Here is a 19,780-nt window from a genome sequence, read left to right on the forward strand (position 1 = left end):
TCTCGTCAAAATAATTCCAACAGTGGAATTGGGATTTTATACGTAAGTACGTTTGTATAAATATATTTACACTAGTCTCTTGCCCGTCCTAGGACGGAAGTTGTAATAGTTACGAAAAAAATTGAGCAGAGTTATAATTGTATCTTGTGTAAATTTAATGGCAGTAAATCTTGCACGAAAGTATGTCATCAAACACTTCACTGCTTTTCACTGTAGCACTGTATTAATGGCAGGGAATCTTGCACTAAACGATGTCATCAAACACTTCACTGCTTTCGACTGTAGCACTGTATTATTGGCAGTGATTTTTGCCAAAAGCTATGTCATAAAACACTTCACTTCATGTCACTATAGCGCTGTGTATAATTGACCTTCAATTTATTCAAATTCACTGCTCTGATGCTTTATTCTCTTCTGCTTTCGGTCGCTGGGGTTGAAATAAATTGGAATTCGATACAATATCTGGAAAATCACCGAGAAATGTCTATTTTACCGTAATGTAGAAGCATAAATTAGACTTACCTTTTGTCTCAAGTGCTGAAGAAATAAATAAAGACACCAAATCCACTTTGTTGCTGCGTACAACTATATATTAGATTCACTTTCAATAAAGAGACGTAAAACTTAAAGCGAATTTGCGGAAAAAAATGCCTTTCCACTCGACCTTCTGCACGATTGTAGCAGTCCACCCGCTCATGAATATTAATGATGGGGGGGGGGTATGTTACGTGGAGTCACGTCGCGCGTGTTACACACAAACAGACATTCTTGGCGCATTATAGCAGTAATACTTTTTTATGCAAAATCTAAAAAAAATTGGCAATAAGAGGTGATAATCTACATCAGCCATGGTCAATCCACTGCTGGATGAAAGCCTCCCCAAAACCACATCCATCTCTCATGATCCTATGAATATTGCCTTCTGTATTTCCACTCAAACTGTAATGAATCATTATTACACTGCATTAGCAGTGGTGAATAATTCCAAAAGCAAAACGTATTTCGAATGTAGTTACTAACATTGACTTACAACTAGAATCTACAGTAGTATAGTATTCTGGGCAATGGCCATTTTTAACCCGCGCTGCTGCTACCTACCTTCCTTCTGTTTGGTCTGTGTTGCCTCTTAGCCGGTTTCCCGGGAGTACCATTACGGCCCAGGCTTCGGCTACGTCGTCGCTTTCCGGCCCAACGGCACGGTCACCTGGACGGAGACTCTCGTGCCGGACCCGGACTCGGCGCGTTACGTGCACCCCAACGCCAGCTCCTTGCCCTACATGCCCTTTTACGTCAAGGTTCGAGCCTTCAACCAGAAGGGGGATGGGCCCTACAGTCACGTGGCCCTCGTCTACTCGGCCGAGGACGGTGAGTCAGCCGGCCGCTGCCCCGACCCGTTGTTCCCGTTGCGCACGAGGGCGGCAGGCTTTGCGGTACGGTGGCATAATGCTCGCGCCTCGCAGCGAGAAGGACCTGGGTTCGATTCCAGGACTCGGGCGCCTTCCCGCGTGGAGTTTGTGTGGCTCTCACAATGTCGCGCGTGGGTTACCAAACTGGTTGTTCGGTTTCTTCCCGTAGCTAAGAAAGAACAAAAACGCTTTGTAACTGGTATTGGTCAAAATAGCAAAACGCTGAAAAATTACCAGCAGATTACTCACTTGGGATTACACATGGCAACATATCTCCCTCCTGTGAAAATGTATCCATGCTAACTCACGGTGTCCTCAGTGACCGTTCAACATTTACCAACGGTTGACGTCAATTGTTCGCTCGGGGTTGAAACCGGGTATGCAATAATAATGATGATTAATTCATTAAAATTCTTACGTATCAAATTTGCAGGTCAGAATCTTTCAATGACAATTATTGTAATTTATATGCTAATATTACATTTAAGTAATATTCTAAATGGAATAGACAAAACTTTACAAGTAAGAAACAATTCAATATGACACCGTCAAAACTGGACAAAGAAAACGATTTATCACTGAATTGAATCGTGACCCAGCATTGTGAGAATTAATGAAATCACTACAGGGGGGAGTGAGTCGGTACATGCCTAATTAAGCCTGTCAGAGCACTGAGCTTGTCCTAGAACCACCAAACAACTTGGTTCAAACCCAGGTTTCGGTCACCCGTCCTTAAACCGGCTTCTTAAGGGGAGCAAGTTTATGGGTGCACCCAGGTCTCGGTGTTACCGGCTCAGTATTAATGTTAACAGTAGTTTAGGACATTTAGTATTCACGCCTTTTTACAGCCCAACGCTATCACACATTCTGCAGCAGTTTCTAATTAGAGGGTGATGCTGCACGAGCAATATGTGTAATCCAATTGAGTCATTAGTAGATAATTTTTCAATTCTGGCATATTTGTACTTTGACGCCAGCATGCAATGGACCACTCTTTCCGAATTACATAACGGTATCGTAATGTACACTGTGAAGCAAATGGCGTGTAATTGACAATTAATCCTTTCCCATTCCGAGATGTCTGCAAGTTGCAGAGCGATTCCCGTTCACTGCTGAATCTCAGAACGCACAAGCGGCTCAATGTAAATTTTACTTAGAGAGGCATAGTGTTTTAAAGACATTGTACTCGCTGCATAGATCTGTAGCGACACGACCGCACTCTACAATAGCTGGCGCCAAACTGTGCCACACGCCCTTACCGCATGGCCTTGTGGGAGCCTCAGTTTCGGTTTCGTTTTGATGATGTACACGTACGTCATCAAAACGGGAAAGGGTTAATACACCTGTAGCAACAACCAGTTTATAGTAGCCCTGACACGGTCATTATGAACCTCCTGATCCATACAGCCAACGTCTGAAAACCACAGCGCGAAGTTCTGCGTCCGTGTGCGAACTCATGTTGTTGCTGTGCTGTGCATTTCTCGCCGTGCGTCTGCGCTGAAGAGCCGACTCGGGCGCCCGAGGGCGTGCACGTCAGGGGCACGTTGGCCTCCCAAATCTCGCTGGCATGGGAGGAAGTGCCACCTGAATCCTTCACCGGAAAGCTGCTGGGCTACGAGGTGAGGGAGAGCTCGCAAAACTCCCAGCTCATGCTTTCATGGAAAGACGCGACTAGAGCTGAGCTATACTATTATTGGAGTAATCCATTCGTTTCATGGTTGTTTTATTTGCATTTTTTTTCAAGCGATGTGTTTACTTTCTTATACTTTGCACTCCTGTTGTGTTTTTGTATTGGTTGGTTGGTTGATTGTTGTAATGTTCTCAACTGCACCCTGACTGGATATCTGTGAAAAATAGCTTTATAGCTCATCGGATTCCTCCAGTATGAATACATACTCTGATTCTGGTTACTCTTAACGGCTACGGGTTGGATTACTCGACTAACAATTTAATGCGGAATGAATTGTGAACATACAATTCTCGCCGTTGTTCCCCACGGTGTTGCTGAAAGGGAAGGTAACAGGCAGGAATTGGTGATGCCATCAGCGTCATCAGCCGCATCACACTGGCCATGGCTGTAGGGGGTTTCCCACCTTCAGAAGGCAGGATGTGGGGGTGGCCACAATTTTTGACGGGGCTGGAGGAAATCAACCTCAAAAAAAGATGAAGTCGATTATAATACTTAGTTGATTAATTGACAAGGTCAGCTAAAAATGTCCCAGCTCTAGATGCGACCCAATGAACAAACAGCTATTATTGAGATCATAGTTACTTCTAAGTGCACAGGAAACAGAATTACTGCCCTCAAGACAATGCATGAGGGATACAGCAATTACAAGTATGACCAGTTTCAGTCCTGGTCTACATTTTCCTTCTTTACAATCTAGGCCGCCAAGGAGAGTCCCAGCAATTGTTCAGAAAACCCCCACTGGCCAAAGACTTAACTCCGGTTCAGAGTGCAGTTAGCTAAGCACACTATGCCACCACTAACAGCATTGGCCTAAACAGTCCCTACGGCTTAACTTCATGTCCTTGGTGTTTCGGGTGTGTACAAGTGTTAGTGTACTGGTGTATTTGAAATTGTATGGGTGCTGAGCTGTGATCGTGTCCCCTTCCCCCCCCCCCCCCCCCCCGGCATCCTCACCCCCCACTTAACCGTCGTCTTGGCAGATCCGCTACTGGAAGAAGGGCGAGGTGGAGGAGTCGGCGGACCACGTGAAGACGGAAGGAGACGACATAGCTGCGCACGTGTCTGGCCTGCAGCCGTCCAGCACCTACCTACTCAACGTGCGCGCCTATAACGGAGCGGGCTCGGGGCCGCCCAGCGACACCGTCAACGCCACCACGCAGCCCTCGCGTACGCCGCTCGGCCCACACGATTTAGACTGGAGGAATCCGATGATCTTTTAAGCTCTTTTTTTCACCGATGTCCAGTAGGGGGCAGCTTAGAAGGTTATAACAACGAGCAATACAAAAACACGATAGGAGTGCAGAGTATAGAAAAGGTAAACAAATCTATAGACAAGTAAAACTAATCTCTCTTTTTTTTATCTTACCAGGTAAGGGCCACTGAGCTGTTAGCTTCTTTTTCAGAAGCGACCTGGCCACAAATGGATAGCTCAATAAAGTGGATTTTCACGTGGACATTCATCGCGGCTAAGTAATCAAAATAATCTTAAATACGTCTTTCTAAATGAGGAGGGAAAAAACGTAGGACCCGGAGAAAAAATCCACACAACCACGGGTAGAAATATGCAAACTCCAGATATGCAAGCGCCAGGGGTTGGGGATCAAACCCCAACATCCTGCATACCAGGCGGGGAAGATAACATCACACCACCGCTCAGCACACCACCTGTAGCCCTGATTGCAGCCACATACCCAACACGAAGACAAACAAGAAGAATTCCTCCACCCAGTCAGTCGCTTTATTCAGACGGACGGGGTGAGTGTGCTTTTCGTCAAAGACAAAGTGTGGCTGCTGAGTCGGTCTTTATCCTGAATAGCAGTCTTGAGCAAGTGGTGGAACGTCTGCACTGCTATGGTTGGGGCTAGTTCCTGTCATTGAGGGCGATTACTGTATATTATCTTTATTGTGGAATTTGTGTTTTGAACCATGGAGACTTGAAATTACTCTGTCCAGGTGACTACCTCGACTTGCACCCATTGCTGTCTCAGTGTCAGGACACATGTTTCAAGTTTATTTTGTTTAACCAGGCAGGAACTTAAGGGAGTAACCAGGGGCATTTGTCTGCTGTCAGTAGGGGGAGATGATTGATATCTACGGTTACATATGTTACAAATTGAGTAATTTTCAGGGATTTTTTTTTTTACTTGGCCAGAATACAATAGCCTACAAAGTTCTAAATATCCTGCCCCTGTAAATGACGTCAGGAGAGCTTTAACATCCACTGTGAAGAAGCCGGCATGACTTAATACGGTAACTACGCTGGAATTCATAATCAGGGCAGTCACTGGATTCAAACCATGAAGCTGCGCAATCAATATGTACCCAACACACTACCACTAGGCCACATCACCGCCCATATAACAGTAGCAACCTGGTGGAGTTATCCGGTCACCAACCTTTCTGACCTTTTCAGCAGCATGCACTTCTCCTCTCCGCTGTGTTTTGTGGTTTCGTTCCAGCTCCTCAGGAGGTGCCGGTGATCAAGATGAAGAGCCAGCAGGAGTTGACCGTCGTCCTGGCCTGGAGTCCCATAAAAGCACACTCCAATGAGTCAACCCTTACTGGCTACAGGGTGAGTTGACACCTGGGTCAAGAGGTGTTAACTACTTGGCCTGGTATGCAGGAGGTCGTGGGTTCCATCCAGACCCTGACGCCTTTATATTTGGAGTTTGCTTGTTCTCTCTGTGGCCGCGTGGATTTTTTGTCGAGTCCTCCGGTTTTTCCCTACACAAAATCATGGCTTTGATTTTTCAAGGTGAATAATTTACATAAGGGGTGGCATTGGTGTCATGCAAATGACTGCTTTGACTGGAAGAGCCAGCATTGCTTGTGTGTGTGTGTGTGTCTTTACGGTGCACTGAAGCAGTAGCGGTTAGCACACTGCACTGTGAGGCCAGTATTCCGAGTCTGGCGTAAAATAGGTCAATTTATCCTTAAATGAGTATCTAGCACGATGTGTAAACACCGGCACCGGGGAGACCAAGGCAGCCGGGCGTGGTGATGATCACACCAACCCCTTGTGCACCATACCAGCCTTCACAGGTGCCATTCGCTAACAGCTCTCGCCCCAAGAGTCGGTGAAGGCTACACGGTGGAGGGGGTGGGACCTTTTGTCTGTTTTCGCTCGCTGCCACTACGCAGGTCGTGTATTGGTCCATGAACCAGCGGCCGATCGAGCGTCACGACTTCATAACCCAGGAGACGACGGTGCCTCTCAAGGTCAAGGTGGCGGGCGACTACATGGTGGAGACGCGGGCGATGAGCGTCGGCGGGGAAGGGCCGCCCGGACGCTTCAACTTCTCCATCGCGGATGGTGAGCCTGCACCTACCCATTCCCCCCCCTCTTGTATGTACATATATATGTTGAACTTCTTTTGCACAGTACGTAGTCAACAGTGCTAATCGGAGTTGTGCGGAGGAAAAACAACGGACTAAGCACAAAAAGCAGTTCTCCGGCCATGAGTGTTCAATTTCGATTTAAAAGTGCATAGCTCCAGTGGCTCAGCACTCCTTCTCCCCCTTCCTCTTATTCACATCACACCCACCCCTCCCACTCTTCTCGTGCATGACCACCTCTCCACTGGTCGCCCCCAAAGCGAAAGGAGCTCAAAAGAATTGGATACGAGGCAAAGGCGTCAGCCGCTGGTAGAGGCAGCAAATTCAACTTTGCACACTCCCAGCGGCAGAGCGCAGAATCTGGTTGACCATCTTGGCGCCAGCGTACCACTTAAAACAAAAGAAAATGTGCCGCGAGACGCTGCCAACAAAATCGTCTTTAACAACCTCGCCCGCAGCGGCAGTAAACAAGCAGCACAAACAAGACGTGTGCCAAGATCTCACCGCAAACCCTAAGGTGCCCACGTTCTGGCATCCACACTCGAGGGAAGAGGCTGTTGACGCACCGCGGGCCACGAAGCCCAGAAAAAGCCTCCGGCAACGACAAGATTTATCCGGAAACCCTCAAAAACTTGGGACCTTGTCGGCCTCGAGTGGCTAAGTGGCCTTGTTTCCCGACGGCCATTTAAGCAGCACAATTGCGAGAGCCTGGAAGGGAGCGAAGGTCATTGCCCTGCTGAAATCTGTAAAACCAGAAGATCGGGCCTGAAATTGCAGGCGTATCTCACTGCTGTCGACGACGCACAAGTTGATAGAGCACACAGTGGTCGCACGCATCGTGCCCACTGTCGAGCCACACCTACCCGTCAAACAAGCCGGCCTTCGACCTGCCCAGAAGCTGCTGTTTGCAGCTCCTTTCCCTCAGCAGCGACATCGAAGCTGGATTCCAGCGAAAGCAAAACAACCGGCATCACCACAAAAGACCTCTCGTCCGCTTAATGACACCGTCTGGAGACATGACATAAAACCAACCGGGAAAAACTCCGAGGAAGCACGGGCCTTCCGTTCCACCAAAACCCGCTCAACCCCCCATGAACTCGTCTGAGGTACCAGTCACCTGTCTGGGATCGCTACGCGAGACACTTGGATTAAGCAGGGGTCCACTGACGACCTCTGGCAAATGCCGTGGAGTTCTGCAGAGGTTCCTAATTGAAGCCTCATTGAGGGCCCCACCACTGTGCCACACCTCGGATTAGCATGGTTGGCTACGTACGGTGCGAAAGAAGCTCAACATATATAAGTACGGCTTTGTTTTGGAAAGAAAACTGTGGTGGCTCCATCAATCGCTTCAGAAGAGTGACCGCTCGCAGCTCCACACACCTCTTCCATGAGTGGGAAATTAGAGATGGCGACCCACAGCAGCCACCCAAACCAAACAATGGACCATATCACAAACAACTGCATTCTGCATGCCCTGCTCTCTGGCTACTCAAAAAGTTATCACATGGCTCACAAACTTAAACCTTGGTTGTACTATTTACACGAATATGCCATTCACTAGAAGATGAAGAAGAACCACAGGCAAGGTCAAGAGGTCATTTGGGCCACTGCTGTCGATGCCACCATGTCGCCATCACTTTGTTTCTGCCTTCTGTTGAGACTCCACCTTCATTGTCCACTATTACAGTCGCGCCACTACGGCCTGGCATTATTTCTATTTCCTTTGGTTGCTGACCTCTGGATGAGTGCCAGAGGTGTCTTGATAACCTGCCCTTAAGGCTCAATTCGGTACATGTCTCTCACCCACTGGAACCATCTCTTCTCAATTATATATAACTCCTTTGTTGTCATCTTATTCTGATCTTCCAAGTCTGTTACACTATCCTGTGATGAAATGTTTAGAATCCTCAATTATCAATTGCACAGCTAAACATATTATGATGATGGTAGTAATTATGGTATTGAACATTTTATTTTGCAGTTGAAAGAAGGATCAATCAGGAAACCAAATCGCAAGTTCAAGGTTTGTTTGATCGCATTGATGCCTTTCGCCAATCATGCTGTTATCAACTATTCTGCAGCATGACCTACCGCTCACTTTTACGTTCCACTCGCGTAGCCATGCGTCAGTCCATGCTCACACACGTGTTCGATTGTAAAATGGCAAATTATATCAATACTTACAATGCCAATCACTTAACTCATAAAAGCAGCCACACCATATAGCCCACTCAAGCAAAATTGAACTTAAATTATTATTGGTGCAGAACGCCTTTAACATGAGGCCACGGGTTAACCTGCTTAATGAAGCGCACGTTGCTGGAAAATATTGGATGCAAATATAAAATATCTAAATCATGATGTTTGTTGGTGCTAACACACTCTAATAGTCTTTATTAATTTACTGTGCTGTATTTCTGTTTCTTTGTCGATATTCTGTTGCGATTTTCCAATTGTGGGTAAAAAAAATTGGCCACAGGACTACCTAAGCATATATATATACAGTGTGTGTTCTCCTATAACACCGCGTGTTTTGATAACGCGAATTGGATATAACGCGATGAATGTATTTAGGGAACACATTTTTTAATAACGTGGATGCAAATTGGATATATAACTCGATTGAGTGAACAGATCTACGTCGCTCTGGTAGGAATAAGCGGATGTACGTCTACCTCTGCATAGCATCGCACAAGGCGGCATGCTGCTGGATGCCTCATAGAAGCTACCCACGTGCCTCAGTCTTTGTTCAGCCTGCATACGCATCTCACGTGTTATCGCGGACTGCACTTTACCCGATATGTTATTTTATTTCACGTGATTTTTCCAGAACGCGGTGTTCTTCAGAATCGCAGCAACCGCGTTATAGGAGAACAAACTGTTTTTGAACATATCTCTCTCTCATGAATATATATCCAGGTTGATCTGTGGTTAGAATTCTTAACTCGCAATTATTACTTGGCCCACCTTCGCTCTGAAATCAGGAAATGAGAACCACTTGTGGGAAAGTCAACAGTGGTGGTCCTATGAATATAACAACCCCTTCAATGGGACTGTGGAATTTCCACTACGAGCTCAGGGCTACCAAATAGCAATGGACACTGACCCATTCTCGTTTGAGCATGGAGACACTAACTTGGCTTTGAAGTGTGACAATACTATTAAAGCCAGCAGTTATCAACTCGAATGTGTCTCTATGCGTTGACATTGGTCTTGCCTGTTTTGTTTTCTGCTCTTCAGAAGCGAATCCCGGTGGAGGAGGACAAGTGGCTGCAGCATCTTTCTGGGGAGCCTTGATGGCTTGCGCCATTCCTCTCCTTTCCTCCGCCCTCCTGCTGGGATCTTCGTGAAGACGTCCCCTGAGCACCACCCTCTTCCCCCCCCCCCCCACAACATCTCCCTCTCCCCCCCACAGCATCTCCCTCCCTCTTAGTGTCTCCATCGTCCCTGTAACCCCCACCAACGTTCACACCCCCCTGTCGTTCCATCGTCTCCCGCTCCTTCTTCGCACGCCGCACTTTCAACGCGCACGCTCGCCCACACTAACCAAGATACAACCCGCACGGTCCCCACACTAACCCAGATACAACGTGCACGCTCGCCCACACTAACCCAGATACAACGTGCTCGCTCGCCCACACTAACCCAGATACAACGTGCACGCTCGCCCACACTAACCCAGATACAACGTGCACGCTCGCCCACACTAACCCAGATACAACGTGCACGCTCGCCCACACTAACCCAGATACAACGTGCTCGCTCGCCCACACTAACCCAGATACAACGTGCACGCTCGCCCACACTAACCCAGATACAACGTGCACGCTCGCCCACACTAACCCAGATACAACGTGCACGCTCGCCCACACTAACCCAGATACAACGTGCACGCTCGCCCACACTAACCCAGATACAACGTGCACGCTCGCCCACACTAACCCAGATACAACGTGCCCGCTCGCCCACACTAACCCAGATACAACGTGCTCGCTCGCCCACACTAACCCAGATACAACGTGCACGCTCGCCCACACTAACCCAGATACAACGTGCACGCTCGCCCACACTAACCCAGATACAACGTGCACGCTCGCCCACACTAACCCAGATACAACGTGCACGCTCGCCCACACTAACCCAGATACAACGTGCACGCTCGCCCACACTAACCCAGATACAACGTGCACGCTCGCCCACACTAACCCAGATACAACGTGCACGCTCGCCCACACTAACCCAGATACAACGTGCACGCTCGCCCACACTAACCCAGATACAACGTGCACGCTCGCCCACACTAACCCAGATACAACGTGCACGCTCGCCCACACTAACCCAGATACAACGTGCTCGCTCGCCCACACTAACCCAGATACAACGTGCACGCTCGCCCACACTAACCCAGATACAACGTGCACGCTCGCCCACACTAACCCAGATACAACGCACGCGGTCCCCACAGCAGCCCGTTCCCCTCGCACCTCCGATCAACACGGTTGGCTACATACGGTGCGAAAGAAGTTCGACATACATACAGCACGTGCAACACACAGACAAGAGTCCTCTGTTCCGCTGTTGTTTTGTACCTTTGTGGTTCGAGTGTTGTTCGCGAGCACCTATTTAGTCTTGCACAGCACACAAGAAGTGGTGTGGCCTAGAGCACATCCACGTCCAGCGACTCTTCCCTCCCCAGTGCTAATGTGCATGACCACACTGCACCAGGTATTCAGTGTGAGCTGGGTTAACCTCACGGATGCTGAGGACAGGTTCAGATAGAACTTGCCACTGGTGTTTTTATTATGGCCAGGAATCTATTATATGAAGGGAACACACAAAAAGGTATGTGCCTGCCCATATTTCTGGGACAGGGTCAATCACCCTGTGGATAGTCAACGTAAGCCTACTTCCTGCATATTGGCTTGGTAGTGATTGTGTATGCGATAATGATTAAATCGCCTACCTCGGAGAGAAAGATAACTTCTTAAACAGTTCGAGCAAGGTAGTCTCCGTGTTCAACTGAGATGTTATAGTCCTCACCTCGAGTGACAATCCAGATGGAATTTCCACATTCATGTGGCTTTTTTCACATGGGAGGAGCCAGTTGCTCCACAGAACACGACCACTTTTGAATTCCCACAAAGTTTCCAAGTGGTGCCGATTTTACTGACCCACCTGGAATCGTGACAACGTTGATGACATCCCAGCCATGTGTATATGCATTATTGTACAAGGGCCCTTACATATTTTAAATAGATAAATATCCGTGCGTGCGTGTGTGTGTGCGTTTATTCACAACACAGCATTTATTAGTCATCAGGTCTGGAACATGGGTAGGCATATAATCCGATTTGCTTACCAGGAGGGCGCAGGCTGTCTTTGAACATCATATCGATTGCTGCGCATATATCCGCATGCGCACACACACTCCCGACACCCGTTGCCAACACACCCAAAAGGGCACAAATTTTAATTTGCCACAATAAAGAGGACACAAATTTAAATTTGCCACAATAAAGAGGACACAAATTTAAATTTGCCACAATAAAGAGGACACAAATTTAAATTTGCCACAAAAGCGGTACACACTTTTACGCAGCCTGGCGGGATGATGAGCCGAAGGTTGACTGGCGACCAAGATTTAAACTTGCAATCACCTGGCATGAGACGAGTGTCTCTCTTCCTTCCGCAAGGCCGATCTTGCTCCTCCGTGTGGAGTGTGGCCGTTTGCTCACGTCGCTGTGCAGACCGACTCAATGTTTGACGCACTGACCGCCTGGCTATGGACAGCACCACACACGAATTTGCTTTCGTTTCCCTGCCATACTGGGGGGAAGGGGGGTGGGTTGCCATTGTCTATAGATGTGCCCGTGTCTCGGTAGACGTGACCACGCCGGTTCCTTTAATCCTGGGGAGGTTTCTGCACTCTCTAATGAACCTACCATGTATTTATTGCTTCATGTGCTCGTGGAAATTAAACCTATATTCGCAGGCTTTGCATAATTCTTACGCAGTACATTTGCACCACTTTAAACGGTCTTCAAGCCGCATGTTTTGAAAGAAGATCCCATTTACAATTTATATATATGTACTGTAATTACATAGACTGTACATAGCAGTGCCAGTACAGTATGTCATAATTACAGTATGTTCATATTGAAATAATTGAATGCAAATTACGTTTAATTCAGCAGTCCAGGGCAGTGTCCCAGTTGCATTTGTTTTGGCAAGCCATATCTTAGGTGAGTTTTAACATCGAATATCATTAAAAATATATATTTTACCAGGCAAGGCCCACTGAGATATATAGCTCTTTTTTCAGAAGCGACCTGGCCACAAATGATCGATCAACGAGGTGGCCTATCACGTGGACATTTTACAGCAGCCAAATACTCTAAACGCGCGTTCCTAAATGTGGAGGGAAAAACCAGGGAGAGATACACGCAAACTCCAAATATACAGAAGTAAGGGTGGGAATCGAACCCACGACCTCCTGTATATCAGGCGAGGTCGTTAATATCTCGCGAGGTGTGTCCTTTTCCTAATTAGAATCTTTGATTTTAATGTTACCCAATTAGCCACATACAACAAGATAGTAACATTGTGCTACGCTTACAAATTAATGCTCTACCAATCAAGGTCTAACTCCAGGTGGCTCTGAGCACGGCTCATTCACAATTGGCTGCCTATTGCTCACGCCACCTTAATCTCTCCCGGTTGAAGCGAACCACTCCGAAACTGCTGTAATAACGTAAACGCTGTGTTGGCCGGGCGTAAAGGTACGCTCATTATCCAAGAGAAACACACCTCTGCATATCCGAGGCGAAAATTTGAGCTATGCACGCACCTCCACCCAGCTTGGCCCCAATCTGTCTTCTGATGAAGGAAATTGTGTATTAATGAGATGGCATGGACTGGAGTCCATGTGGAATGTGTTCCCTCATGTGCAATCTTAGTTTTAATTGCAATTTCCATGGCTCTCGTTTGGCATGCGTGACAACATTGGGCCCAGTGAACTTCTAAATCTTAACACGTTAAATTGCCTTGCGTAATATTTTTGACATCAGACACATTCTGGCACTATCAACTCTGAACAACTCTGAAAAATGTTGCTAAAACTAAAGCCAACCCACTGTTATTGGTACAGGACACATTTCGGGCAACACATTTTTCATACAAAATTTTGCCCTGTCTTTATAAAAAATATATATACTTGCATTTAGAGAACCACTGTCGGACGTTGTTCATTGTTTCATTTTGTTGTTTTTTTTTGTTTATTTTTCCAGTATTTGCTAAGAGCTCTGCTTTTGTCATGTTTATCAGTCACTAATATATTTTGTTTGCAGCATAAAAGACTCGCAAGACATTTTTCAGAGACGTCTAACACCACACACATTGACAACATCTACTTTAACTTGGCAGTACTATCAAAATATTTCCTCACTATATATGCAGTATATAATATAAGGATTTGCTTCAACTCATTTCCAGTAAATGATTTTCGGTAGGGTTTTGACTGGATAAATACCTGGGTGCAATTGATTCTGAGAATGCATACAGTGCACGGACTATATTGATTTGTAATTTGCTGCATAACACTGATAAGAATCGAGGTGGAAGTTTTTATTTTCACTTGCGTTTATACTTTTTTTAACATCACCACGTGTCTGTGAAGACACAAAGTGTGATCACAAAGTAAGCGGTCTGACACAGAAACAGAGCTTAACGAAACCGACTTTACTGCATAGCTCCTTCTCAAAGTTGTCCATCTTTTCCAAGGCTCCATTTGTCTTGCCTTTTAAGTAATTCGTTCTCAGTTACACGTCCTCTTAATTGTCCACGGAAAATTGCTTCCGTGCAAAGTGACTCGCTTAATGTGGAAACGTGGATGTCGCTGGGAGGACCAGGTCTGGAATATGATTTGGTCTAGATTTATCTGAAATAAGATGTCAATTATTATTTTCTTCGGACTTTTCTGGGGTTTCAGATTTTGTCAGACCCATGGACTTTTTAATCACCCTTTGTGTTTGCGTGTAAAAATTTTAGTAGAAAATGTCGCTTTAGGATTTGTACATTGTTTTCTGAACATGTCCCTGTAGGTAGCTTTGCAATGTTACACTTGCTCAAACGATATATGATCGGCTATGTGCATTGCCATGCGCAATCTGTAAAAAAAATGGGTTAAGTGAGTTGATGGATGGCGTATGTTTAAGCCACTGTTTTATTCGGAAGGGAGCATGATCTGATTGAGCAGTGCTGTGGCTACGCGTGCTTACAAACATGGGTTTGTTGTGAAGTGTCTTTCAGAAAGTGAGTATAGCACACAAATCAATGTTGGAAACAGAGGAATGAGTTCCACGTGAAAGATGTCGTTTTAATATTAGCCTGTGCAGGAAAGTAGTGCTGTGACCCTTGATACAGCTGGTTACTGTAGTGTATCGCTTACTAATACTAGGCTCTTAAATGTGTGAATTTTTTTGTGTGTATTGCTCACGTTAAAACGACGTAGCTTTTTATTTTTAATTTCCAGTGCGCTGTAAAAATGCAACGCCCTAAGTTGCTTGCATTGTTATCGAATGCACTTTCATTGCCTGTTAACACATTTTAAATGTTGCTGACCATTCAAAAACACACTTAGGAAAACTGTAATACTCGTGAATGGTTTCAACATTTAAAGAGTGTTGTTAGAAATATGTTACCTTATAGAAAGTGTGTATGTTCTGAACAGGAATTGTTTAATAACTTCAGGCCAGATTAAGGGCATTCATTACTTTCATTTATCATGTATTATCGAGTAAAACATGTATTTATGTAACGAAGTCCTTGATGAGGGACTTTCATACCGAAACGATCCCCTAATCCCTTCCCATTGCTGAGTAAATTAATGCTCTCCGTTTCATCATGAATAGTGATACAGAAATGCTTGAAGGAATGTACCACCACTTTGATGAACAGGAATTACATCTGGTTTGAGAAAACGGCGTACAGTCAACTTATTGAAATGAACTAATGTACCTTGACGAGGCAAGTCACCACAACATGCTACGCGAAACGTGATGAAAATAATTTATTACAATAAACCGAAGTGGGTTTACCGCGGTATAAAGTTACCACTCGGTAAAAATCACAGGACATCTGGGACAAATACTAATCTTAGTATGTTGGTTTGTTTGTATTGCCCCAAGTATGTGTGTGTGATTAATACAGACTTGATGCCTTGCAATAGGCATCTATGAACCACTTAACACCTGTTTTAATTGACATAAAAGATAAAGCCTAGTCTTGTGTGTTTTTTTAATCATTTTGATACTGCCAAAAAGGTCCCATAGATATCGTACAATTTAATGCATAGGGCTGTGTTGGGTTTCGCATTTGTACTGTCGTGGCACCTTTGAAAATGTTGTACAATGCTTTGAAAATGTTAGACAATGCTTTGAAATGTTAGACAATGCCGTACAACCCTCAGATGCAGCGGAGATCGATGAGGGGAAGGGAATTTTCCAGTTTGATTTCCAACAGAGGAGCTCCTTCGTGTGCACGGGCAAGCATCGTTGTGAGAATAAGTTACGAACTCTTAACTGCGTTGGAACAACACCGTCTGCTGAAGGCGGCCGCTATTTCATGCCGTCTATGATTTTAGCGCTCAAATAATTATTTGTTAATCATAATTAATGTCGCTATGAGTGGGGGCGTGGGGCGGGGGGGGATTTAAACTGGAAAATGCCTTTACGATGTTTTTTTTCCAAATTGACGGATTGTCGCATTAACTCACCTGCCATTCCAAACTAGGATTCTCCCAAATACTTCAGAACTGAATGTATTTACATGTCTTGAGCATTTCATCATTGTTAATATTACTGTTATTGTAGGAATGATGCTGGCCTGATTTTGGAAGGGATTGTCTCGGCTTGCTGGTTTTTTTCTGTAAGTGGTTTTGTCTCATAGAAGTTGATTGTCTTGAGATGTACAGACATGTCGCCTCTAAAATGAGTTTCCTTATGCTTAATGTCTGCAATATAATGTAACAAAAAGTGCGTGTCTGTTTTCATTGTGCATTTTTTTAAGTTGTCTTGCAGAAAAAAATACCACACTCAAAAGAACACTCATTCACTTTTACATCGAGGTTACCGAGCACAGGCCGAGAGGCCCAAAGTGCCGAGTGGCCAGCAACAAACAGCACTCTTCACGGTGTGGCCGATAAGGGTTGAGACGGTTTCTTGGATTTTGGAAAGTAAATACGACCTTCGAGGAAAAAAATCAAGAGACAGTGGAATGGAATTCCAAAGTTGAGCAGTGCAATGAAAAAGGCAGTGGTTTGAGCTGCAGTTGGTTTGGATGACTTGAAACAGTCGAGTAGACAGAGTCCTTCACATCGGGTGGAGGAATCAAAGAGTGAAATTATTGGGAACAAAATCCATGGTAGTAGCGATAGCAGAGTGATACGGAGGTGACTGACCGCTGGCGAGCGAGTTACTGGAGTGAATCGGTGAATGCTGGACCATCAATCAATCCAACTGCTTTACGTTTAAATATTATCAAGTTCCAGTGAGATAGCAACCGGGTGCTCCACCCCAGACGGCAATGGCATTTTCACCTTTGGCCAAAGTTGTGTTTTGTAATGCAGTACTTTTTCAGTCAAGTTAAATCAGGATGAATTATAAACTAATACAGTGCTTTATTACAACTTGATACATGTTTGCCTCTTTAAACAAAGCAAGGGGAGGTTTGTGGACATCTGTAAACCAGGAAATTGGAAGCAGAGTTTAAGATCGTAGAGAGATGGAACCTGATTTTGTTTGACCCATTTTGAGGGGAACATGTGATCAAGACGCAAGAGACAGTGTGGAGCTTGAGTGTTGCCCTCTTGCTTGATCAACAGAGGGCGATCTCTGTTCACACAAAGACAAAGATACCCGTATAACTTTACCAGACTGTTGGGGCAAGTGCTGTTAGCGAGCAATTATGATGGTCGGCTTGGTACACGAGTGGGTGGGTGGGTGAGTGGGTGGGTGGGTGAGTGGGTGGGTGTGTGGGTGGGTGGGTGGGTGTGTGGGTGAGTGGCCAGCACCACGCCCGACCACCTTTGTGTAACCAGTAGCGATGTTTACACACCACACCATGTATTCATGTGAGGCTGAGTCGACCTAGGGGGGGCCCAGGACCAGTTCTTATATTAGTCGCTGGTGTTCACAGAAGTATACAGTGAGGGAAAAAATATTTGATCCCCTGCTGATTTTGTACGTTTGCCCACTGACAAAAAATGATCAGTCTATAATTTTAATGGTAGGATTATTTGAACAGTGAGAGACAGAATAACAATTAAAAAAATCCAGAAAAACGCATGTCAAAAATGTTATAAATTGATTTGCATTTTAATGAGGGAAATAAGTATTTGACCCCTCTGCAAAACATGACTTAGTACTTGGTGGCAAAACCCTTGTTGGCAATCACAGAGGTCAGACGTTTCTTGTAGTTGGCCACCAGGTTTGCACACATCTCAAGAGGGAGTTTGTCCCACTCCTCTTTGCAGATCTTCTCCAAGTTATTAAGGATTCGAGGCTGACGTTTAGCAACTCGAACTTTCAGCTCCCTCCACAGATTTTCTATGGGATTAAGGTCTGGAGACTGGCTAGGCCACTCCAGACCCTTAATGTGCTTCTTCTTGAGCCACTTCTTTGTTGCCTTGGCCGTGTGTTTTGGGTCATTGTCATGCTGGAATACCCATCCACGACCCATTTTCAATGCCCTGAGGGAAGGAGGTTCTCACCCAAGATTTGACGGTACATGGCCCCGTCCATCGTCCCTTCGATGCGGTGAAGTTGTCCTGTCCCCTTAGAAAAACACCCCCAAAGCATAATGTTTCCACCTCCATGTTTGACGGTGGGGATGGTGTTCTTGGGGTCATAGGCAGCATTCCTCCTGCTCCAAACACGGCGAGTTGAGTTGATGCCAAAGAGCTCCATTTTGGTCTCATCTGACCACAACACTTTCACCCAGTTGTCCTCTGAATCATTCAGATGTTCATTGGCAAACTTCAGACGGGCATGTATATGTATTTTCTTGAGCAGGGGGACCTTGCGGGCGCTGCAGGATTGCAGTCCTTCACGGCGTAGTGTATTACCAATTGTTTTCTTAGTGAATATGGTCCCAGCTGCCTTGAGATCATTGACAAGATCTTCCCGTGTAGTTCTGGGCTGATTCCTCACCGTTCTCATGATCATTGCAACTCCACGAGGTGAGATCTTACATGGAGCCCCAGGCCGAGGGAGATTGACAGTTCTCTTGTGTTTCTTCCATTTGCGAATAATCGCACCAACTGTTGTCACCTTCTCACCAAGCTGCTTGGCAATGGTCTTGTAGCCCATTCCAGCCTTGTGTAGGTCTACAATCTTGTCCCTGACATCCTTGGAGAGCTCTTTGGTCTTGGCCATGATGGAGAGTTTGGAATCTGATTGATTAATTGCTTCTGTGGACAGGTGCCTTTTATACAGGTAACAAGCTGATATTAGGAGCACTTCCTTTAAGAGTGTGCTCCTAATCTCAGCTCGTTACCTGTATAAAAGACACCTGAGAGCCAGAAATCTTTCTGATTGAGAGGGGGTCAAATACTTATTTCCCTCATTAAAATGCAAATCAATTTATAACATTTTTGACATTCGTTTTTCTGGATTTTGTTATTCTGTCTCTCACTGTTCAAATAAACCTACCATTCAAATTATATATTGATAATTTCTTTGTCAGTGGGCAAACGTACAAAATCAGCAGGGGATCAAATACTTTTTTTCCCTCAGTGTACATATACAGCACATGGCGTATACTCGGCATACATCGACACACCACCCCCATGCTTTGATATTGAGCCCTCATTTCCCAATCGGAAGGTCACGAGCACAAATCTCAGCTGGGGTTAAATTATGGGAGCAAGCGAGGGCTTTACCATTCTGGCGAATTGCCCGATGATGCTGGAAGTATTTACCAGCGAAACGTCGTACTCAAACTGTAAATGTGGATTAACTCTTCAACACACCGGTGGGCTGAAGTAGTGAATTATTTGTCTTTTGTCAACGTGACACTTTTCTTTGCTGATTGGCCGTGTCGGGTGGTGGAGGGTTACGACACATTTATAAATAAACGCGATCTAACCCAAAAACCTTTATTATGAATAATATTGGTCGCGAAAGCCTACGTGTTAAACTGAAATCAACAATAGTGTAGAGAGCCGGATTCTACCATCAGAATGTGGGATTTCCACGTCTGGATCAGCTGTTCGGGGTGTGTCTGGGATTTTGAGTGTGACGCTAGCTATACGTGAAAGGCAAGATGAGCAAGCCTGAGAGGCCACTGGCAC

At 45.6% G+C, this 19,780-nt stretch overlaps 1 protein-coding gene across 6 annotated transcripts in view; it reads left to right on the forward strand.

Moving 5' to 3' along the window:
• Positions 1-16,466, forward strand: part of LOC116942318 (contactin-2-like) — a 132,609-nt gene extending 116,143 nt beyond the window's left edge. For all 6 annotated transcript variants that reach the window (XM_032954052.2, XM_076066948.1, XM_032954069.2 and 3 more), the window contains 7 exons: positions 1,131-1,365; positions 2,910-3,025; positions 4,077-4,263; positions 5,556-5,668; positions 6,238-6,409; positions 8,414-8,455; positions 9,673-16,466. In XM_032954052.2, coding sequence (XP_032809943.1) covers positions 1,131-1,365; positions 2,910-3,025; positions 4,077-4,263; positions 5,556-5,668; positions 6,238-6,409; positions 8,414-8,455; positions 9,673-9,782 — 975 coding nt within the window. In that variant the 3' untranslated portion in view covers positions 9,783-16,466. The remainder of the gene's footprint in view (positions 1-1,130; positions 1,366-2,909; positions 3,026-4,076; positions 4,264-5,555; positions 5,669-6,237; positions 6,410-8,413; positions 8,456-9,672) is intronic.
• Positions 16,467-19,780: the final 3,314 nt, after the last annotated feature.

Source organism: Petromyzon marinus, chromosome 14, assembly GCF_048934315.1.
Source record: "Petromyzon marinus isolate PM22_M1 ecotype Great Lakes invasive population chromosome 14, UKy_Petmar_22M1.pri1.0, whole genome shotgun sequence".
NCBI lineage: Eukaryota > Metazoa > Chordata > Hyperoartia > Petromyzontiformes > Petromyzontidae > Petromyzon > Petromyzon marinus.